We start from the raw sequence: 18,743 nt of genomic DNA on the forward strand, positions 1-18,743 counted from the left end.
AGTATATAGATGCTATGGACATGAATTAACAGAGCACAGTAAACTGTTGGTTCTATGTTATGGGGATTTACAAGTCTATGGAAACACGAGAAGAATAGAAAGGCCTGAATATGCGACACCTGGCATATGAAATGCCAGCTTCATCGTGCATGGTGCAGGTCTTCCACTTGAGCAGAACAGTCATCCAGTCAGATCTGGAGCTAAGTAAGTACTTCATTTTCCAAAACAGTACATGGGCTTGTGGTTCTCGTTCGCGAGAATCTGGTGAAGATAGCAGGAGGAATCAAATGTTCCAAAGTTCAAGCTTCGATTGAGACTGAACTTACACAAAAATATGTTGAATGACTCTGAGAGGCCTAGCAGATTTGACTTTGATTTTGATGCGAGATTCGGCTCTGGGGTCGAACCTCCATGGCCAGGCTAACGAGTGGATTCATGAAATCTATTTTTTTGGTGGGGCTGATGCGAGTAGGGGATTGCGATCCCAGCGACGACACTAGCAAGTCACTGAGGATGCTAGTGAACGAAGTTCAGCTTGACAGGGCACCATCTGGCTACGAGTCCCTCACGTGCCGCATGTGGACACTAGCAGTCCTCAGCCGGTTCATTCAGGCTGGCTACATTGTATGTTCGGGGACAAGTATCAGCATGTTGTGTTAGAGACCGGTGATACTGGGTGCTTCGGTCACTCCACCACAATCGTTTCCATCTCGTATTTGTTATTACACTGTTGTAAGGTAGACGCCATTCATAACCCACTAACCCCACGTGATTGAGGTCACATCGTTACCGCCTTCCAAATCGGGCCTCTGCTCCCCTGGTACTTCACTTCGGAGTACTCCCCACATAGCTACATTGTTAATTCCATGTGTTTGATCTCTAATAATCATTTTATATTAGTTGACGAGGCTGTATAATAAGTTCTATAGTAAGTAAATGAAAATTGAACTCCCTGATAGCCAAACAGTGGGGAAAGTCAATGGAAAATCACATATTTTGTAGTTTTTTGAAGTTCTGTAGGCACCCTGACTTCTCAAAGTCCTTCAAGTAGTCAGTGGGTATAGCACGGTGACCCCTGTAACACTTTGCGGCATATGCAGCTTCTTTCCCATTCAGTCCCTTCATGTAAGCATCAGTATAGCGGAGTGCCCGGTTGCAAAATCTACTATAGATAAAGACATGAGTCCACTAGAAGAACACAAGTAAAGCTTACCTCCGAATACAAATATGTGGAATGGACTTCAGAGAAGCTTACCTCCGAATACAAATATGTGGAATGGACTTCAGAGAAGCTAGGGCATTTCTTTCGAGGTCTTCCTCAGATGAAGACTCGGGGCTGAGACGATATAAGCGCTTTGCATAACCCCAACATTGCTCAATTGGGTTGAGCTCGCAGTGAAACTTTGGTAAAAACCATACTTGAACCCGTCGACTCAAGCAGGCCGCTTCTAAGAGTGATTTGACGCCAGAGAAGTCTGGCTCATTGAACAAAATTCGGCGGCAACAACAGTCAGTGGCGCCGTAAGCACATTTGAAGCTTGTTCCACATTGGGCCTTGAGTTTCCGGATTTTTAGTGCATCATACCCACGTTCAACGAGTATATTCTCCATCCCTTTGAATAATCCCACGTCTGGACCAGTGCTGAAATAAAGGCTTTGAGGTGTGCCATTATGGAAACAGGCTCCTGTCATCTGGATCCGGACTTTCTCTGCCTTTCCAGTTTTGCTGTCATAAATTGGATTTTGGTCATCATCCCGGTGAGTTGTTTCCACAAGAAAGTTGGGTCGCATCTCACCCACCCTCTTGCCCGATTTGAAGATTGAGGGTTTATTTTTAGGCATATGACGAGCAGAGAGTGCATCATCTGCACGTTTCCGATGGGTGGTTGCATTGTCGTAAATGAAGTAATGTTCGATATCAGAGCCAAATTCAGGGAGTATATCGATAGCCTGATTTGCTTGCTCAATGATGTCTTCGTTTGTGAAGTATCTGTCACGGTTCTTGCCTGGCTTCATAACCCGCCTTGCCAAATGTCCAGTCTGAGGGCCGACGAGCCACCCAAAATCCGCTGAGACAAAATCCGCCACCATCAACGAAGCACCCTCTCCCTTCCGATAAGGCTTTGCAGGTGCATCTTTATGATACCATGATTTCCGTCTCCAATCATGAGCATAAAATATTGACTCATCATGATACCACAGAACCGCTCGCTTTCCATCCATAGGTGTGGCCATATTCATCTCGTTTCCGTCATTGTCATAAACCATCATCCGTTCCCGTACCTTCTTGAGGTCGGGACAAAACTTGTGCTGTCTGTCCCATACTACGTCAACCTGCTCATGGCCATCAACATACTGCCCTTGGGGAGATGCCTTCCATCTAAATCCCATCAATTTCAGGTATCTCTCTGCTGTTTTCTGCGAAATCTTTCTTGTTATGCCGTGTTTCTTCATGACATCAGTACGGGTGAGGTATTCCCGTACTTTAGCCACTGTGAGATCCTTCCCAAGCTCCTGCAAATGTAAATTGAGATCCTGGCAGAGGTCCTCGTTAACAAGTAGAGTCTCGTTCCAATCGCCGTAAGGGTTTTCGGGGAGCACAGTCCGGTCCTCTATATATGAACGGGCCATCCGGCGCAAAACTTGGGAGCAATATGTACCTCTACGCATTGAGAGAGCAGCATGGAGGGAAGATGCAGCCCATTTGCCATAAAGAGATGATCTCTTGTCGGTATAAAGAGAAAGAAATACATCGATCCCTTTTATACGGGACTGAGTGAATGGATCCATCTCGGGATCAATATATCCTGGCCCTCTTTTGCGGGGGGGCCACAAAACCCTTCCAATATCCTTCAGAGCTGCTAAAGCATCATTGACAAGTGGTGCTTCACGTTTTCTCCCCGGGGCACTAGCCAATGACTCATGCAACCATGTAGAAGGAGCCCCGTATACCGTAGTATCAACACTGGGCAACCGTGTTATGTCATCGTCGATATCCGAATCGTAACTGCCATTTTCGAGGGGCTCATGCTCAGTCTCATCATCAGAACCAATTGAATTCCCTTGTTCCAACACTGGATTTACAGCATTGTACGCCACAAGGGACTCTGATGACCCGGGAAGGTACCGTGTGTATCGCGTTGATTTACGGGGCTGTTTCGGCGATATGTCACACAGTTGCAGCTTAAGAAAATGCAGGCGGGAGGTTGGCGATGTTGGGGTTGGAGGTCTGGCATGAAAAAAGCCAAATTGAGGTCGACATTCACGGGGTAGTGACTCAAAGTCTCGGACAAGTGCACGGCTATTGATTGGGGTCATGGACTTATTTGTATTGGATGGAGCAAAGTATTCGTAGTCAATTACATTTGAGGCGGCTGTGCGAGACTGTTCCGGGGCTGTAGACAGTGGTATATGGTTGGCCTGAGGATATTTCAATGATGTAAACAGGGAGAGCGGTATGTCAGCATACCTCAGTCTTTTTATCACCCAAGAGAGCCCTCTTCTTTGGGGATATAAGCTTCAGCACTCGCTTGACATCTTTCTTCACCTTTCCTCCTGCCTTCAGTAAGTTTTCTCGTCGCGCGATGGTTGATTTTTTCGGGGGCGCCATCTAATACAGTTCCTCGGGTACTATTTCTATATCAGGTGATTTTTGAATCAATAAACTGAACATATTTTGACATGAGTGGATAGGGTGTACCAAAAACTATAGTTCTGAGAGAAGAGATCCACAGAAAATCTCAGACGGATGGCACAGATGGGAGTCGTGATAAGAAAGACGGTTACGAGTGCAAGCAGAGGCCCAGTATGGAAGTGTCACACTAGATCACGTGAGGTTAATGGGTTATGAATGGCGTCTACCTTATATATACTTTAGTTATGTCTTTGAAATACATTCCTTTCTGCTCTTTTCCCCTCATTTTTCCGTTAGGATTCCCTCTAGCGAGAGGTCACTTGCCTGTCCCTCCATCGTTATTCAACATGTTGGAGAGGGAAATCTTAGAATCGGAGGCAGGAGTTTGCCTCAGCTGCGCAGAATGAGCAGCCTTGTTCTATTGTTGATTCCAAACTGTGTTCATTGTAAGCAATGTGAGGTATGTACATCTCTTCATACAATCAGTGCGGGACTCATCTATTTCATGTTTCAGCTGCTCGAAATATTGTGCAATTTGTTCCCTGTCCGGCAATGCATCAGATGATCATCAGTCCATTTTAAACTTCTTTTGTACTCCTTTTCGATGATTGAAATTTAAGACTTGTGCAACTACCTTCTTGGATCCAGTGTAGTAAGAAATCGAAGCCTTCTTGTCGAATTTGAGTACCCAACATGAACCAACGTCGGCAGTGATTGACCGATTGAGCTACCGTAAGAACAGGTTCCCCCCCATCTGGACCAAAATTTCGCCAGGTGGGCAGTGACCGGTAGACTCCATTCAATCTTACATAGCCAGACGTAGGCCACAGGTATAAGGGAACTGCGTCGGGTCTACACCAGACGTCCTGACTCCTCATTGGAGAGATCTCCCAGTGCTTGGAACCATACCCAGTTCATAGCACAAACCATTCTAGTGCTCACTATCGTCTGCAATGCATGGCGAGACATCTGACGACTCCATGCTTGTCATCATCCATCTATGTGAGTGTTGGGCTGGACAGATCATCTGCTGCTTTCTCGGTGACCTTCGGAATTGGGGTGGTCACAGAATCCTCAGGAACTCAGTCAGGGATCTAGCCTGTCCTGTGTTTCCTCCAGATGCTATCTCAATGTTGACTTGTTTCAAATCCGCTGGAATGGTGCTGCCTTTCTTCTACATTAGCCACACAATTCGAGCTGAGAGCGTGCGCAAAAGGGGAATGGGACAAAATGAGGTCATCAAGGAGGGTGTTTCACTAGTGAAATAAGTGAAACACCATAGTTGAGACAAATAGGCCAGCTGTTAAATTTTTTGCCAAATATAAATACACTTAAGTCAACGCCTACTACTAATCCACAACATTGACAGCATGACTGCCCAGTTAACCTGCAAACCTCACCTCAAAATCAGCACCATATATCTCATTCTCTTCATTCACGACCGCAATATCAACGAGGGTTTCTACTGGGCCCTCTACCATCACCGCACATCCAATGGCGGTTACAAGTTCAATGTGAAGCAGATAGGAAGATCAGGTTGGATTTGCGACAGTGCCCCAAACAACAGTATCATGAAGTCCTTCCTCCTCTGCGGCGTGCTGCGCATCGGTTTCTGCAAACCCACACAAGCATCTGCGCTTGATTGGATTGACAGTGTCTGCTTGTCGGAGCCTCCCACCCCATACGACACCTTGACATGTCGGACGTGGACTATGTACTGCGTTCATGGCCTTATAGCAAAAGGCTTCGTCAAGTGCATCAGCATTTTGGCACTTTGATTGCCGCAGGTTTTCTTGGGTTGTGCAACCCAAGAAAACCCGGAACAACCGACAACCACGCCATCAGCAACCCCAGTCCGTTTATTCACAATCGATTGATGGACCTGTCTGACCACCCAAATCTCTACCATTAAACTTTACCACTCACCATAAGACCATTCTAAATTATAGTAATTCTTTTCATTCATCCTTTTGGCAGATTTTAAACTCATGTATAAATAAGATTATTGATTAATGTACAATTTATATATGTGGATTGTGAGGTTGTGTGGAATTGTCGGGTGGTGCGGTTGTGTGACCATCCAAAAACCCGCCAAAACCCGCCAAAACCTGGGGCAGCCGCGCCATCAAAAGTGCCCAAATGCTGATGTGCAACAATGCAAATAGACTGGAGCAGGAAGCTAAAGTTTGGGCGACGTGCCACCACAAGGCTGCCCATGACGGGGTGATGCCTCGACCCGTCGAAGATTCCCCAGTATGCATCCTTTGAGGTACATCGAGTTCTCTTGACCGCTTCTAGAACATCCCTGATAGTCCCCACAGATGAAGTGTCTTCAAGAAAATGTTTATGGATTGATTTATGATGGTTGAGATGTGATATTTTTGTACTGTTCTCCTTCTAATGCAATCAGGGCTAACAAGCCACGTCAAAGAGAATTGCCACAGTCGGAATACAAGTCAGTACCGTCGTCGAGGTGTCGGTATCCGGACTGGCCAGAAGTTGAGCATTAATAACAAGCAGGTTCCCAACCACGCTTGCGTTTAGTCGCTCGGTAACCCCCCATCCGCACACCATTGTCCAAGCTTGGTGGTTTTGCGCAAGCTGGATTTATGCACTCTTGATACATATGAGAATGCTTGGGTAACCTTATTTGTTGCGGACCCATAGGACGGTTGAACATTCACGTGACGTAAGTCCCTTCTGGAGTCGCTCATGACTGAAGGGAGCGCAACGAATGTAAAACAACAGTTCCTTCCTTGCACATGCCGGTGCTACAGCTGAGAAGTTGTGATCTGGGTGTGAAAAATATGTACACCATCATAATGTAGCTCTAGTATCGCTGTTAATTTGTGGCGTTGGATACGCGTGATTGCGTTGAGAGTTTAGATTATGCAGTAACCACCGTCGACACGCATTTCTGAACCGGTCATGAACCGAGAGGCGTCGCTGGCTAGGTAGACAATAGCTCCCTGGGTGCGAATAACATCTAATTAATCAACGGTGGAAACGGTAGATGAAATGACATACCGCTAGATCTTCGGGTTCACCAATCTAGGAACCCGGATACGAAGAGGGAACAGAAAATTGTTAGAAAAGATCTCACGAAAGAAACGAACGGGATATGACATACCCTTCCCATAGGTGTCATGGTCTCCCATATTTTCTGCGAATCAAAAAAGGTGAATGTGTGCACTTAACCTACATACGATATCAAACCTTGCGCTCTGGATCCTGCCTGAGAATGGTCTTCGTAATGTTAGTCGCCATGTACCCAGGACTGTGGGTGGTCAAATGAGCATCCGGGTTATCGCAGGGAACGACAAAACTCACCTCAATACATTTACTCTTACTCCCTTCTTCGCCCACTCTACTGCCAAACTTGCAGCCATATGTTTTACAGCTACGACAGGGACCATCAGAAACCAGCCAAAACCACATGAGAGAAACCGCATACCCGCTTTAGAAGCGTTGTATGGCGTTTGAGGCTAGGACAGTTGAAGTGAGATAACCTCCCGCGAAATGTTGCGAGGATAAATGATAAATGAAGGCACCTGCGGAATGTTGATAATCTACAAACAAACTTCGGTGTTAGAGACAGCCTTTCTGGACATACAATGATACGAGACACGCACGTTGGCACTCATACTGGCAATAAAAATGATGGAACCACCACCCAACGGAATCATCTTACGTGCCGCCTCACGAGCAGTGAAGAACGCTCCGTGTACGTTGATGTCATATAAGCGCTTTATACGATCGAAAGGATAGCTGAGAAAGAACATTGAACAGAGCATCTAGATAATGTTTGGGTGCAAGCTTACTCGAGTGCAAGGTAGTTCTCGACGATACCTAGGGTTAGCGATTGAGTAAAACTGCACTCTGTGAATTCCAAACGAAACACACCTGCAGAAGCTACGACAGAATCTACTCGACCAAACGTTTCGATAACCTCCGCAAACGCCTTTTGAACCGCAGTTTCAGACGAAACATCACATTTGACACCAATGATCTTCACGTCCTCTTTCTTCACGTCGCTATTAACTTAACAGTTTTCAGTGAGCTACCCTTCGATCTCCACGAGGGTGGAGGTGAGGTGGGAATAAGGAAATTCTCCGTCGAGAAAAGGCATCACTGACCGCATGCCATTTCGGTGAGTTCTTTGGCAGCCTTCTTCGCTTCCGACTCGTCCAGATCAAAAAGTGCGAGGCTTGTGCAGCCTCTGTAAGATATCACAATAACTCAAATTCAACCACAGGGTTCCTCAAAGTCGAGTGCAACGACGCACGATTGAACGAAGGCACGACAGAATTCTTTACCGAGTCCACGAGCAGCGCCAGTGACGAGAGAGACCTTCAATAGTAATTAAAGCTTGGAATTTGAAAAGAAAAAGCATGAACGAAAGTGCACTTTGTTCTCCATAGAAAAAGCTGGCAGCGTCCTAGGTGGCCTTCGCGTTGTTGTCACCGAGCTGTTGTATCTCCATTGCCGAGCTGCAAGACGAGCAGAGGTCGCATGAACCCGGTATGCTGAGTTTGCACGTACTAGCGAGGACATCCGTCAAGTGTGGATGGTACGATAATGAGTGAGGGTAAAGAGCCGAGTCGAGAGCGTCGCTTATCGAAGTGGGGTAATAAATTTTCATGAACTATGAATGAGTATGCCCACAAACGGCGCGGCATTCGAACCTTTCCTGGTCGATAAGACTAGGAATGAACAATAATGAATATTCAAGACTACTAAGAGGATGATATATTGTTCTGTTCTTTTGTAAGGCGGGCGGCCAAATCCGGCGTTCTCGGAGGCCGTTTTTTTAAATTTCTCACGCGGGACTAGTCCACAGGAGATACAGGCGATTTCATTGGCCTTTGGGATATAAAGGATAGACTACTGACATAAAAATTAATACCATACATATGAGTTAAAAGGAAGAAATCATAAGGAAAAGAGCAAGGAAAAGGAACTGTCGTCGAAGCTATGGTAAACAATTGCTGAACTTCGCGGGTATCACATTAATCGGGATACGGCGGATTGGATATAAATCAAAACCGGAGAGCAAAAGAAAAAAAAAAAAGAGTGCGAGAGATGGATGGACATGTACAGAAAGAAAACGAATGTAAGGCAGCGCGGTGTGGAGTATTGCACTGGAGATTTAGATATTAGAGACAGGCAAATTTGGATTTTCGCTTAAGCGTTAACTCTTCCATTCGAAGATCGAGCTGTTGTCGTGCTCTTTCCTTGGCTTTACGCTCTTCATCCAGTCGCTGCTCGTAAGACTGTTTCTCCTCGACAATGGATTGTCGGACAGTAACAACTTCACGTTTGGTCTCCGTGAGGTCTCGGCGAAGCGTTTCGATCTCGTTATTTAGGCGATCGCGTTCCCTGGCAAGCTCCGTCGCGTGCATACGAGCCTTGCGGACTAGAGGGCGGGAAACTTAATCAGCACCCTGGAAACTTTGGGTAAACCGAAATCAAGACACTTACGATTCTTTTCCGAATCACCTAGAGACGTCTCTAATGTACTGACTAAATCCATGTGTGTTTGGAGATCGCTTTCACAATGCGTAAGTTGCTTGTTTAGTGTCTTAATCATCGCCTCTTGTTCTTCGAGTTGCTTCGCCTGTTGTTCGACCTTGGCAATAACCTGCTTATCAGATGTAGAAGCAGCAAGCAATGATCCTGGACCAATAGAAGTGGCCGGAGACTCAGCCTGCATTTGTGAATCGCGAGAGGAAGAGGATAATGCTGAGGATGTTTGTGAGGAGATGTTGTGTCCAACATCATGCTGTGTCATGCGAGGAGCTGGTGGCGGTGGTACGGATGGTGGGGGAGTAGGAGGAGGAAGTTTTACGCCTTGAATACCAGTGACACGATAAGACATATTACGCTCGTTGGCGGGTCTGCCGTTAGGAGGGGATGCACTACGGGCGATCTGAGCCTGTAGTTCTCGAACGAGGGTGTCGAACCGGTTCTTCTCTGTCTGTAGGGTATCTTTTTCGTCTTTGACCTTTTGCAGGTTTTCTTGCATCTCCGCTAGGACAGACCGATGCCGCTCAAGATCCTCCACCAAAGATTCCCGTTTGGAAGCCTCCTGTACAAGTTTTGACTGCTCATTGCGGGTTCTTTCCAATTCTGCGCGTAGGTCAGCAACCTCTCCAGCTAGCTCGTCACGTTCAGCTTGAGATTGGAGGAACTTGTTCTTAATATCCATAGCGATACCGTCCTTCTCTGCAAGAGATCGTTCATGTGTCTCTAGAGATTGTTGTCGTTGCAAGGCAAATTCATCAGCGGCAGCTTTGTATGACTCAAGCTCCTCCAAGAGTATTTCATGATCTTGACGCAGTGCATCGAGCTCTTTGGCATGACCAAGCTTCATCTCGTTCAAAGTCTCTGAAAACCGTGCCTTTTCTTCTGCAATCTTCCGCTCCCCGACAACCTTGAGCTCCTCCAACTCGGCTTGGTGTTGTTCCTGTATTGTTGCAAGGCGTGCGCTGAAAGCAGAAATCTCCGCCTGATGTTGGGTTTTGAGCTTGTCAAACTCCTCCGTTTGTGAACGAACGTGAGCGGAAAATTGCTCTTCGCTTTGGGTAACCGACCGCGTGAGCTCGGTTTCGTGGCTTTCCCTCAATGCTGCGAGTTCCTCCTGATGGCCGCGTTCGATGTCCTGGAGCATAATCGATTGTTGTTCCTTCTGGAATCTGAGGCTTTCTTCGAGCTCTGCCCGAACCTTGACCGAAGCGTCGGAGGATTCATTTTTAAGTGCATCCAGAGCTCTGTTGAGCTGTGCAGTTTCAGTCTCCCAATTCTCCTTCAACCTGGTTATGATGGCTTCCTGTTCGGCGCGCAGCTTCTCCAGTTCGGTGGTATCCTGGTCTTGCTTGGCAGTCAACGCCCGCGAGTGTTCCGCCTTGAGGTTATTTATGTCTTCTTTGTACCTGCTCTCTGCCCGAGTCAGCGCATCTGCATGCTGAGCTCGAAGGCCCTCGAGAGCCGCAAATTGCTGCGACTGAGATTCAGAGAGGGAACCCGCCTTAGCAGTCTCGATGGCTTGCAACTCCGAAGCATGTTGTGCCCTCAGTTGTTCCAAGATCTCGACATGCTCCGCTGCCTGTTTCTCCAAACTTTGAGTATGGTCACTCCTAAGCTTGGTCAAGGCATTATAGTACTCTTCCTCAGTCTTATGCAGAGAGACAGTGATTTCCTCCTCCCTTTTCTTCAAAACTTCCGCATGCTCATTGGCGGACTTGAGCATAGCATTTTCGTGCTCTTCGTTCGCTCTCTCTAAAATTTCATTTGCCTCCTTCAATCGAGACTCGAGCTCTACCGCGTGTTCGACCTTGAGCTTGCCGAACGCGGCTTCGTGCTCCTCCAAGGCCTTCTGTAGAGCAGACGATGCCGTTGAGAGTTCCCCGTGCAGGGCAGTGAGAGCGACGTCGTGTTCTTCTTTCATGGAAGTGAGTACACGATCCACCTCAGCCTCCTTCTCACGTAAAACTTCTTCGTGACGAGTTTGTATCTCAGCAAGAGCGGTGGTGTGGTCAGCTTCAGATTTGGCGAGGGCATTGATCAGCTCGGTTTCGCGTTTCTGCATGGCCTCAAGAATCGCTAAATCGTTGGTGTGCTTTTCCTTAAGAGCTTCCACTTCGGTCGACATGTTAAGAGCCTATTGTTCGAGTGTTCAGATACGCATCGTTTGGAACTCCCAAGTACTTGTTCTTACCTGATCTCGCGACAAAGTAGTTAACTCATCAAGCTGCCGTCTGACCTGACTGAGCTCCCCTTTCAGATCATCTACAACTTCCCGATGTTGGCTTTCTTTCTGTGCCATGGAGCTACCAAAGAGTTAATGATGACTATTGGTAGAAAGAAACGGACTCACAGCATCAATTCATTCAAACGATCCAAGTTCTCGTCTGGATTGGCATCGGAGCTTGTATCATCCTCTCTAACAATGCCGTTATGTCCATTGAAATTCAATTGTATACTCTTCCGGATATTGTCAAATTGATGCATGGTCTTAGGAGACAAGTGTGCCTCTGGTATCGCTTGTCCATCGACCTCCTCGACATCTGGAGGTTGCTCAGTATCGGGCGTAGTGGCGTTCGTCTCAGTCGGCGTGGCGGCTGAGGTCGTTGAAGGAGCAGAAACTGAGCCAGCAGTTGTGACGGCGAGTTTTGTGGACTCGCTCTGTCTTAGTGATTGCTCCAGAGACGTAATTTCAGCTTCCCGCTCCTTCAGAACTTCTTGCAATCTCATGATTTCCTTCTCGAGACTTGCTGTCGAGCGTTCAAGATGCGACGGCACAGTGGGAGAACCGTTAATCGGTAGAGAGATAGATAAATTGGGTCGTGATGCCGATCGGTCCCCACCATTGATTAACGAGGAATATGAGTGGGAAGACGAATGCGAACTAGTGGTTCCATGACTTGAGGAGGACGCCTTGCGCGAGCGAACCGAGGAGAGCTCCTGTGAAAGCGATTGCGATTGCGATAGCGACCTGTACTACACAGTAAGAATCTGCTGCAGGTCGTTCGAGAACGAACTTACCTCGAGTGGAGCGATTCTGTTGAGGCCGCCTGCTTGAAAAAAAGTCGTCTTCCTCCGTTTGTGCCAATGGATCCTGCTTCGCTTCCTTCTCTCAACCTGCCATTGCTGACCATCCTTCTGCTTCTGATACTGTTCCTATCCGCATGCTTGACGGGGCTTGAGCTGGGACTCAGTGTGTTGAAAGGCGGATTGGGAGACTCGGAATCGGTTGTCGCCTCGCTCATACCATCTGAATTCCCGTTTATGCTACCAAGCTTGGCCTCCTGTATTTGAGCAGCGAGGTCAGATATCTCGCGTAGTGCGTCGCGATATTTGCTTGTGACAGAAGACAGGTCGGCCAGTGTCGCTTGGTGGGTTTGCTGGAGCGCAAGAAATTGTTTCTCGATCTGTGAAGATTGTACAGGCGACCTAGGTCGAGATGAAGATGGAGATGTAGCACGGGAGGTAGGTTGAGAGTCAGAGGAAGTGCTTATGACTGGAGGCTGTGGAGTTTCTATCAAGCCAGGGACAGAATCAGACTTGATATCGGGAGCACCGGTGGGCTCGATGGGACTGATGGGCGGTGGAGTAGATGAGTCTTCATCATCGTCCACTTTCGAAAGCTGTTGTAAGCTTCGTCTAGCTTCCTCCACACTGCCGACGACACTGCCCAAGCGGATGCGAGTATCGCTGGCTTCTCTTCTCTTCCTTTCCCACTCATTCATCTTGACCTCCAACTCCTTTACTTTCCGCTCTCTCTCCTCCAAATCACTTCGCCATGCCTCCCCATCACTAGTCAGAGCATCCAAACGTCGCTGGAGCGCGTTGACTTCCTCTTGACGACGATCGGCTTCGCGCTCAAGCCTATCAACGCTCTGCTGTAGGACGATGACAGACTCGTCAGATTTCGCTAGGCGAGCTTCAAGTTCAGCAATGTACTGTGATTGATGCGATTCGGTATCTTTGAATCGCGTCAACTCGCGCCTCAAATCCGTTAACGAAGAAGAGGAGGTGATGGACGATTCGTCGTAAGAACGCATTTTCTCTTCCAAATCATGAACATATGCCTAAGACAGACGTCAGCAAGCATATCCCTATGGTCGACATCAAGAGTTAAATTTACCTCAGTGGATGCCTCTCTCTCTATCAGCTTCCCAACCCTGCTTCGCAGTTCCTCCACATACAGTTCCGTTGCTGCGTGCCTCTCCACAACCAGTGCCAATTCCTCTTCCTTCTCTTCGACCATCTCATTTGTGTGCCTCAATGCAGCCCTGTTTAAGCTCAATTCTGCCTCCATCGCACTGATGGTCTTTTCGTACTCTTCAATCACCGGCCCGACTATTTCTTCATACTTTCCAGTACCAGAAACCGCACCCGTGCTTCCGCTCCTATGTCGTTCTCCAACATCCCGCCGTAACCTTGTCAACTCCTCGGTCCTCTCTACAAACTTTTCCCGCAAGTCTTCATAATTATTTTGCAACTCCGTCATCTGAGCGAGAACTTTCTTTCCAGCACCCTCGAGCACGACCTCTTCCTTTTGAATATCCGCAAGAGTGCTGACGCTGCCTCCGCTTTTCAAAGCTTTTAGCTCCTTCCTCAACCGAAGGATAGTACCCTGCAACCACTCTACATCGTCCCATCCTTCTTCTCTTTCGTTTACGACCGCTCGATTCTTGATGTTCCGCGCCCTGTTGGCATACTTCAGGGTGTTTACCGTCTCAGCAGCGTTCCATTCTGCTGGACTAACGCATGCGATCATGAGGGTGTGTGCGTTGCCCCCGAGAGAGTCTTGCAATAGACGCGTCAGTTTGGAATCACGGTAAGGTACGTGGGTCGCTGTGTGTGACTTGGCGCGAGATGGGTCTCCGAGAGCAGAAATGACGTTTCCAAGTGCTAGGAGACCGCTGTTGATGGAGATCCCTTCCTTTATGCGTTCTCCGGCGGCGGCTGTTCGTTTTAGCTGTGCAGAATATCAAGGTCAGTAAGATATTGTGTAATGATAGAACGTGGTGGCGTCAGACAAGTGGGATGGAGGAAACAGTTTACAGCATCAGGAACCAAGATCATGTTCCGCAATGCGAAAGGCGGGAGTGCAAAAATAAATAGGATAAAAAGGAAGGAAGAAATTGGATGGTATGGAAAGTAGTGTCAACTAGAACTCACCCGCTCGGATCCGGCTAAATCGACAAAGTGGAATTTAGAGGTAATGGTCACCCATTCGCCAGCGTCGTCGTCGTGACTATTGGGCCTGTCCCCGTGATTACCTAGAGCACTCGAAGGGCGTAGCCCGCCACCTCGGCCCATGGCTGCAGCGAAACTGGGGGTGGCGGGACGGCCGAAAGTTGGCGAGCTAACTCGACTTGTTCCATTCGATGAGGACATCGTTCCAGCATATACAGATCCAGGACGAGCAAGACGAGATGGTGAACGACCCGGAGGTAAAGGGGATGATGACCGGGGAGGTGCCCCTGAGCCAGTATATTTCTTCTGGGTCAGAGTGAGGGAGAAAATAGCATGAGACCGGGAGGATTGGGCATTCATATCCGTCTCGTTTGTGCGTCGGATGGAGGTCCCTTTACGAATGAGGCTAGAGCAAGGTCAACAATTGCGGAATTCGAGAAAGTAATTATTTGGCTCACGTCATGACTTCGTTGGAATTCTTCACGTTGACTTCACGCAGGCCACCCCAAATAATGTGACCATCTTTATCCTCTCTGATCTGCACCTCTCGACGACCACCAGCACCGTCATCCATACTAAGCAGATCAATGAGGTCTTCATTGTAAATCTCAATGAAAGAACCTTTCAACGAGTAGGTCCAGGAACCCGCGCGTTCTTCTTTGAGCTGGCGAGCTTGAGAAAATATTGTAGAGACTGCTCGAGGAATAATGCCCATGCCATTGTTGGGATCAGAGGGGTTAGCGTCGAGGTCGATACCAGTCATGGTGAATGTTTTACCGCTGGACGTCTGTCCATAGGCAAGGATGGTGCAATTGAAACCTTCGAGAAAACGAGAAATGAGAGGCTGAGCTGTGGAAGTAAAGAGGGCATGTTGTGTAGCTGAAGGGTCGTGGACCTGGTCAAAGGTAAAATGTTGCTTCTTGGGTGCTGAACCAGTCGCAGAGGATGAAGCGGCGGCTGCACCAGAGGCCTGAGGGGTAGAGGATGAAGTTTCTATCGACACAGATGTTGAAGAAGTCGAGTGTATAACGGTCCTCTGAAAACGAGCTGGAATTGAGGTACTGTCCTGCGTTGTCGGGGGTCGTATCCGCAACGCTGCGAGGGAGTAATGAAGTGAGAATGTTATTGACCAGGTTGTAACATCTTACTTACCGACTTGAACCGAAGTCGTCGCTGACGACGACGACGACGACGACGTTGACGGGGCCATCGTGGGCTGCAACTTGCAACCTTTACTGTTCTTTACAAATACAAATCTTCCAACTTTTTCTCCCGATCTCCCATGCGTATGGTTTCTCCAATAGGCAAATCTTCCTATTTAATCAAAATTTGATCCGTTTATGGACATTTATGTTTTTTTTTTAGGTCATATTTATTCCAAACAAGGTAAGAAGCCACAATATCATGACTTAGAATCTTCTGACTCTCTGATTCGTCAAGCTTCAATGATGAGTATGTCCTCGAAATAGGCGTTGCTATCGTAAACTTCTAGCCCATCGTCGAACGTTTATAAGTATCGCTCATTTATCACTCATAGCGACCGTTTGTTTAGATACTGCACCGCGCGGGAGTATAGGCGGCAGGGTCGGTAATCATCCAGCACGCTGAACCCTGCTGAACCTACATGGGACGGGAGATTTTCGGGAGATTTTGACTGAGCCAAATCAGATGATATGCACCGGTAAAGGAACAAGGAGAGCCCCTGTGGTGGGCAAAGATGGAGGTGGTATGCGGCAAGATCATCCATCTGACAAAATCATGAATGTTTTCTCCTAGTTGACATGAACTTTCGCCGGGACGGGTCCAGGTGGTACCGATTCAATTCGGCGGCAAAGGGTAGCCGAGGGTTGCAGATCCTCAACGACCTCCCGGCGAGACCGAAAGCGTTCTAGCTGAAGATTAAACGGAGGTGAGGCGTTTAGGACACATTTCTGGGCGTCAAGTGGAGATGGGATGCCAGTGAACAGTTAACCCCAGCTTAGACAATGACTAAGTTGTTAGAATGACACCAAGTATGAAGAAGTATGAACGATTATAATTTATCTCGAGACGTCACAAAGACTCACGACTGGAACGTGCAGCCACAAGGCCAATTTCAGCGAGTGAATACGGGCTCATTGTCGGGTAAGATCGAATTAGCTGAGAGGCGTCCGTGGATGTACTAGCAGAAAATGAGATGTGGATGTGGCGGTCGATCTTGAAGCCACAAATCACGAGATGTTCTGCCGCTTTCTACAACGTCATCTGCATATTATAATCAAACTTTCTGAACCCCTCGAGCTGCATCCCGCACTGTTAAACAATACAAATGTTGACTCAGACATTGCCGGTGTCAGAGTGGATTACTGTCAGCGCTGATTCTATCAAAACGGCTTGGGTGCGTTTCCCAGTCGAGTTTAACCATATTTACACTGAAAACAGACCTTAGATCTATGCTGGGACAAACTCTATTTGCGGCTCCATCTTGCCAAACCACGCTTCTCTTGCTAGGTCTTTACATTCCCCTCTCTGGGGCTACTTCGATTCCAACATTTCAATCATAGAAGACTCCATCTGACATGCACAATCTTGCTCTTCCTGTTATCTACTATAATGGTCGTGATCCATGTCACCTTGAGGTCCATCAGAAACGCGTTAAATCAATAAAATTCGATCCGGTGAAGTTTCAAGATTATAACCTTATGATCTCGTGAAGGACAGTATGAAGGCGACGGCAGCGTGAGTTCTGTTGATTTTGTGCCGTTGCCATTGAAAGAAATCGCTCAGAGTCAGTATTTTTCTCCTAGATCAATATTTGCTTATGTCTCGTGAGTGAATCGACCTTTTCGGCTTAGCCATAGTTAACGTTCTCCTCTTCCTGTAATTTAGCCGCTGTGGCACAAATTGGTCAGTGTGGTCACAACCCGCTGAACGTTGTGGGATAGATACAACCCACAACTTGCAGGTTTATCGGTTCTATATGGTCTGAGGATCGAGAAAACGAGTAGCTTTCCGTTCGTGGTCGACTAACTTGAACTTCTAGTAGCGGCAAGCACTGTCATTTACTTTTGACTTCTCGAGCCTTCCTAAGGGTCTAGGTGGACGAACATCGTTGGTTAACCGACAAGGCCGAAATTACATGGATTTCATGGGGTCATGGTTCGCATAATATCCGTTCGTCCCCTCATAAACTAACCAGAACCAAACACTGCAAGGGTTAAATCTAGGACAATGCTAACGATCCTCCATGTGCCACATGGCAAACTTATCGATTTCTACGGTACTTGTTCCTATTCTGGGGACGTCTTGTGAACCGCATGTCCATTATATGCTAACATCACACATTCTGGTCAACGACCGGCTTTTGGTTTTCTAGGGCATCACTCCAGCATCAATGATTATCCGACCACAGCTGGGGAAGGTCGTGGACAAACTAAACTCGATACCTGAAACAGACGTTCCAAATGACGTTTCAAGCGCCGCAAACAGGGTCGCTGAGCGTTGTTCAGGATCATTCTACCTCGTTGCACCGGAGAGAGAGAACCAGGACGCGAAACAGCTCAGCAACACGATGTAACCGACCGTTCACTTTCGAAATGGTGACGCGACGGATTCGACTTATGGATGGCATCGGATATATGGTAGAAGAATCCGAATGTCACTCGATGGATAGGCAAGATCTTGGTACACGTCTTCCATCTATATATCGTTGGCTCACTAACGGAATATACAATTTAGCAGGTCTGAGGTAGCATATCAGGCATGGATATCGAGTCTCCATGATGTACACAGAAAAACTCATAATCATAAACATAAATACCGCAGCTCGTCCCCTCTCGCGCAATTGCTTCCCCGGCCTCACATCTCCATTTCCTCGTCTACATCCAAATCAGACCGGTCAGCTGAATATGCTGACGAGCACATCGAGCTCATGGACGACTTTCGAGAGCAACATGATCCTCTACAGAACGACTTCTTTGACGCAAATCCAAACCGCGTGACGGGTCTATCTTCATCCCGGTATTCATAACCTTCCAAAGGCTGTCCTCCGCACTCTTCGTATGTGTCGCCCAGGATGTATGGATGGTACGAATCGGAGTCTGGGTCGGTGGTACACGACATTGCGGATTCGTTGTCGGAATCATAGGTCATGTAAGAATCGGTATCGCCGACCTCTGATATATCTGCGTCGAAAGGTTGGACGTAGAGGACATCTCCTTTCCAATCGGGACGCTCGGTTTTGGTGGAGGGTCCCTGAGACTGGGTTTGCGTAGGCTTCAGCTGCTTCCTGGCGGGCATGCGCCTTAACGGTTGAGCAGATTTATGATCCTCTCGCTCCGCTAGTGTTAAGTTGGTATTCTCGGAGAGGTTAACGGCGTCGGAGGACATTGGAGCTTGCTAGTGGGCTCAAGGATGAGTTCCCTTG

The 18,743-nt window shown here is 47.7% G+C and overlaps 5 protein-coding genes across 5 annotated transcripts; 2 read left to right on the forward strand and 3 right to left on the reverse strand.

Moving 5' to 3' along the window:
* Nucleotides 1-6,381: 6,381 nt before the first annotated feature.
* E1B28_009157 (uncharacterized protein) lies at nt 6,382-8,356 on the reverse strand. The gene is made up of 13 exons (XM_043154026.1): nt 8,042-8,356; nt 7,920-7,984; nt 7,771-7,853; nt 7,538-7,675; nt 7,456-7,483; nt 7,267-7,402; nt 7,186-7,203; nt 7,089-7,119; nt 6,965-7,034; nt 6,851-6,911; nt 6,765-6,797; nt 6,662-6,685; nt 6,382-6,603 (listed from the first exon to the last, which is right to left on the reverse strand). Exons 1-13 carry the CDS (start codon nt 8,186-8,188, stop codon nt 6,517-6,519), a joined length of 921 nt encoding a protein of 306 aa, XP_043009313.1. The 5' UTR covers nt 8,189-8,356; the 3' UTR covers nt 6,382-6,516.
* Nucleotides 8,357-8,471: 115 nt separating this feature from the next.
* On the reverse strand, nt 8,472-15,574 carry E1B28_009158 (uncharacterized protein). The gene is made up of 9 exons (XM_043160761.1): nt 15,491-15,574; nt 14,797-15,433; nt 14,321-14,744; nt 13,281-14,117; nt 12,179-13,224; nt 11,511-12,128; nt 11,352-11,463; nt 9,116-11,294; nt 8,472-9,050 (listed from the first exon to the last, which is right to left on the reverse strand). The coding sequence occupies exons 1-9, from the start codon at nt 15,546-15,548 to the stop codon at nt 8,791-8,793; spliced, it is 6,171 nt and encodes a 2,056-aa protein (XP_043009314.1). The 5' UTR covers nt 15,549-15,574; the 3' UTR covers nt 8,472-8,790.
* Nucleotides 15,575-16,646: 1,072 nt separating this feature from the next.
* Nucleotides 16,647-16,984, forward strand: E1B28_009159 (uncharacterized protein; the record flags this gene model as incomplete). Its single annotated transcript, XM_043154027.1, has 3 exons — nt 16,647-16,715; nt 16,767-16,828; nt 16,882-16,984. 3 exons carry the CDS (start codon nt 16,647-16,649, stop codon nt 16,982-16,984), a joined length of 234 nt encoding a protein of 77 aa, XP_043009315.1.
* A 55-nt stretch (nt 16,985-17,039) lies between these two features.
* E1B28_009160 (uncharacterized protein) lies at nt 17,040-17,767 on the forward strand (the record flags this gene model as incomplete). The annotated part of the gene is made up of 6 exons (XM_043154028.1): nt 17,040-17,056; nt 17,125-17,145; nt 17,207-17,300; nt 17,364-17,476; nt 17,533-17,597; nt 17,694-17,767. The coding sequence occupies 6 exons, from the start codon at nt 17,040-17,042 to the stop codon at nt 17,765-17,767; spliced, it is 384 nt and encodes a 127-aa protein (XP_043009316.1).
* Nucleotides 17,768-18,175: 408 nt separating this feature from the next.
* Nucleotides 18,176-18,706, reverse strand: E1B28_009161 (uncharacterized protein; the record flags this gene model as incomplete). The annotated part of the gene is made up of 1 exon (XM_043154029.1): nt 18,176-18,706. One exon carries the CDS (start codon nt 18,704-18,706, stop codon nt 18,176-18,178), a length of 531 nt encoding a protein of 176 aa, XP_043009317.1.
* Between the last annotated feature and the right edge of the window lie 37 nt (nt 18,707-18,743).

This window comes from Marasmius oreades, chromosome 5, assembly GCF_018924745.1.
Source record: "Marasmius oreades isolate 03SP1 chromosome 5, whole genome shotgun sequence".
NCBI classification, from domain to species: Eukaryota; Fungi; Basidiomycota; class Agaricomycetes; order Agaricales; family Marasmiaceae; genus Marasmius; species Marasmius oreades.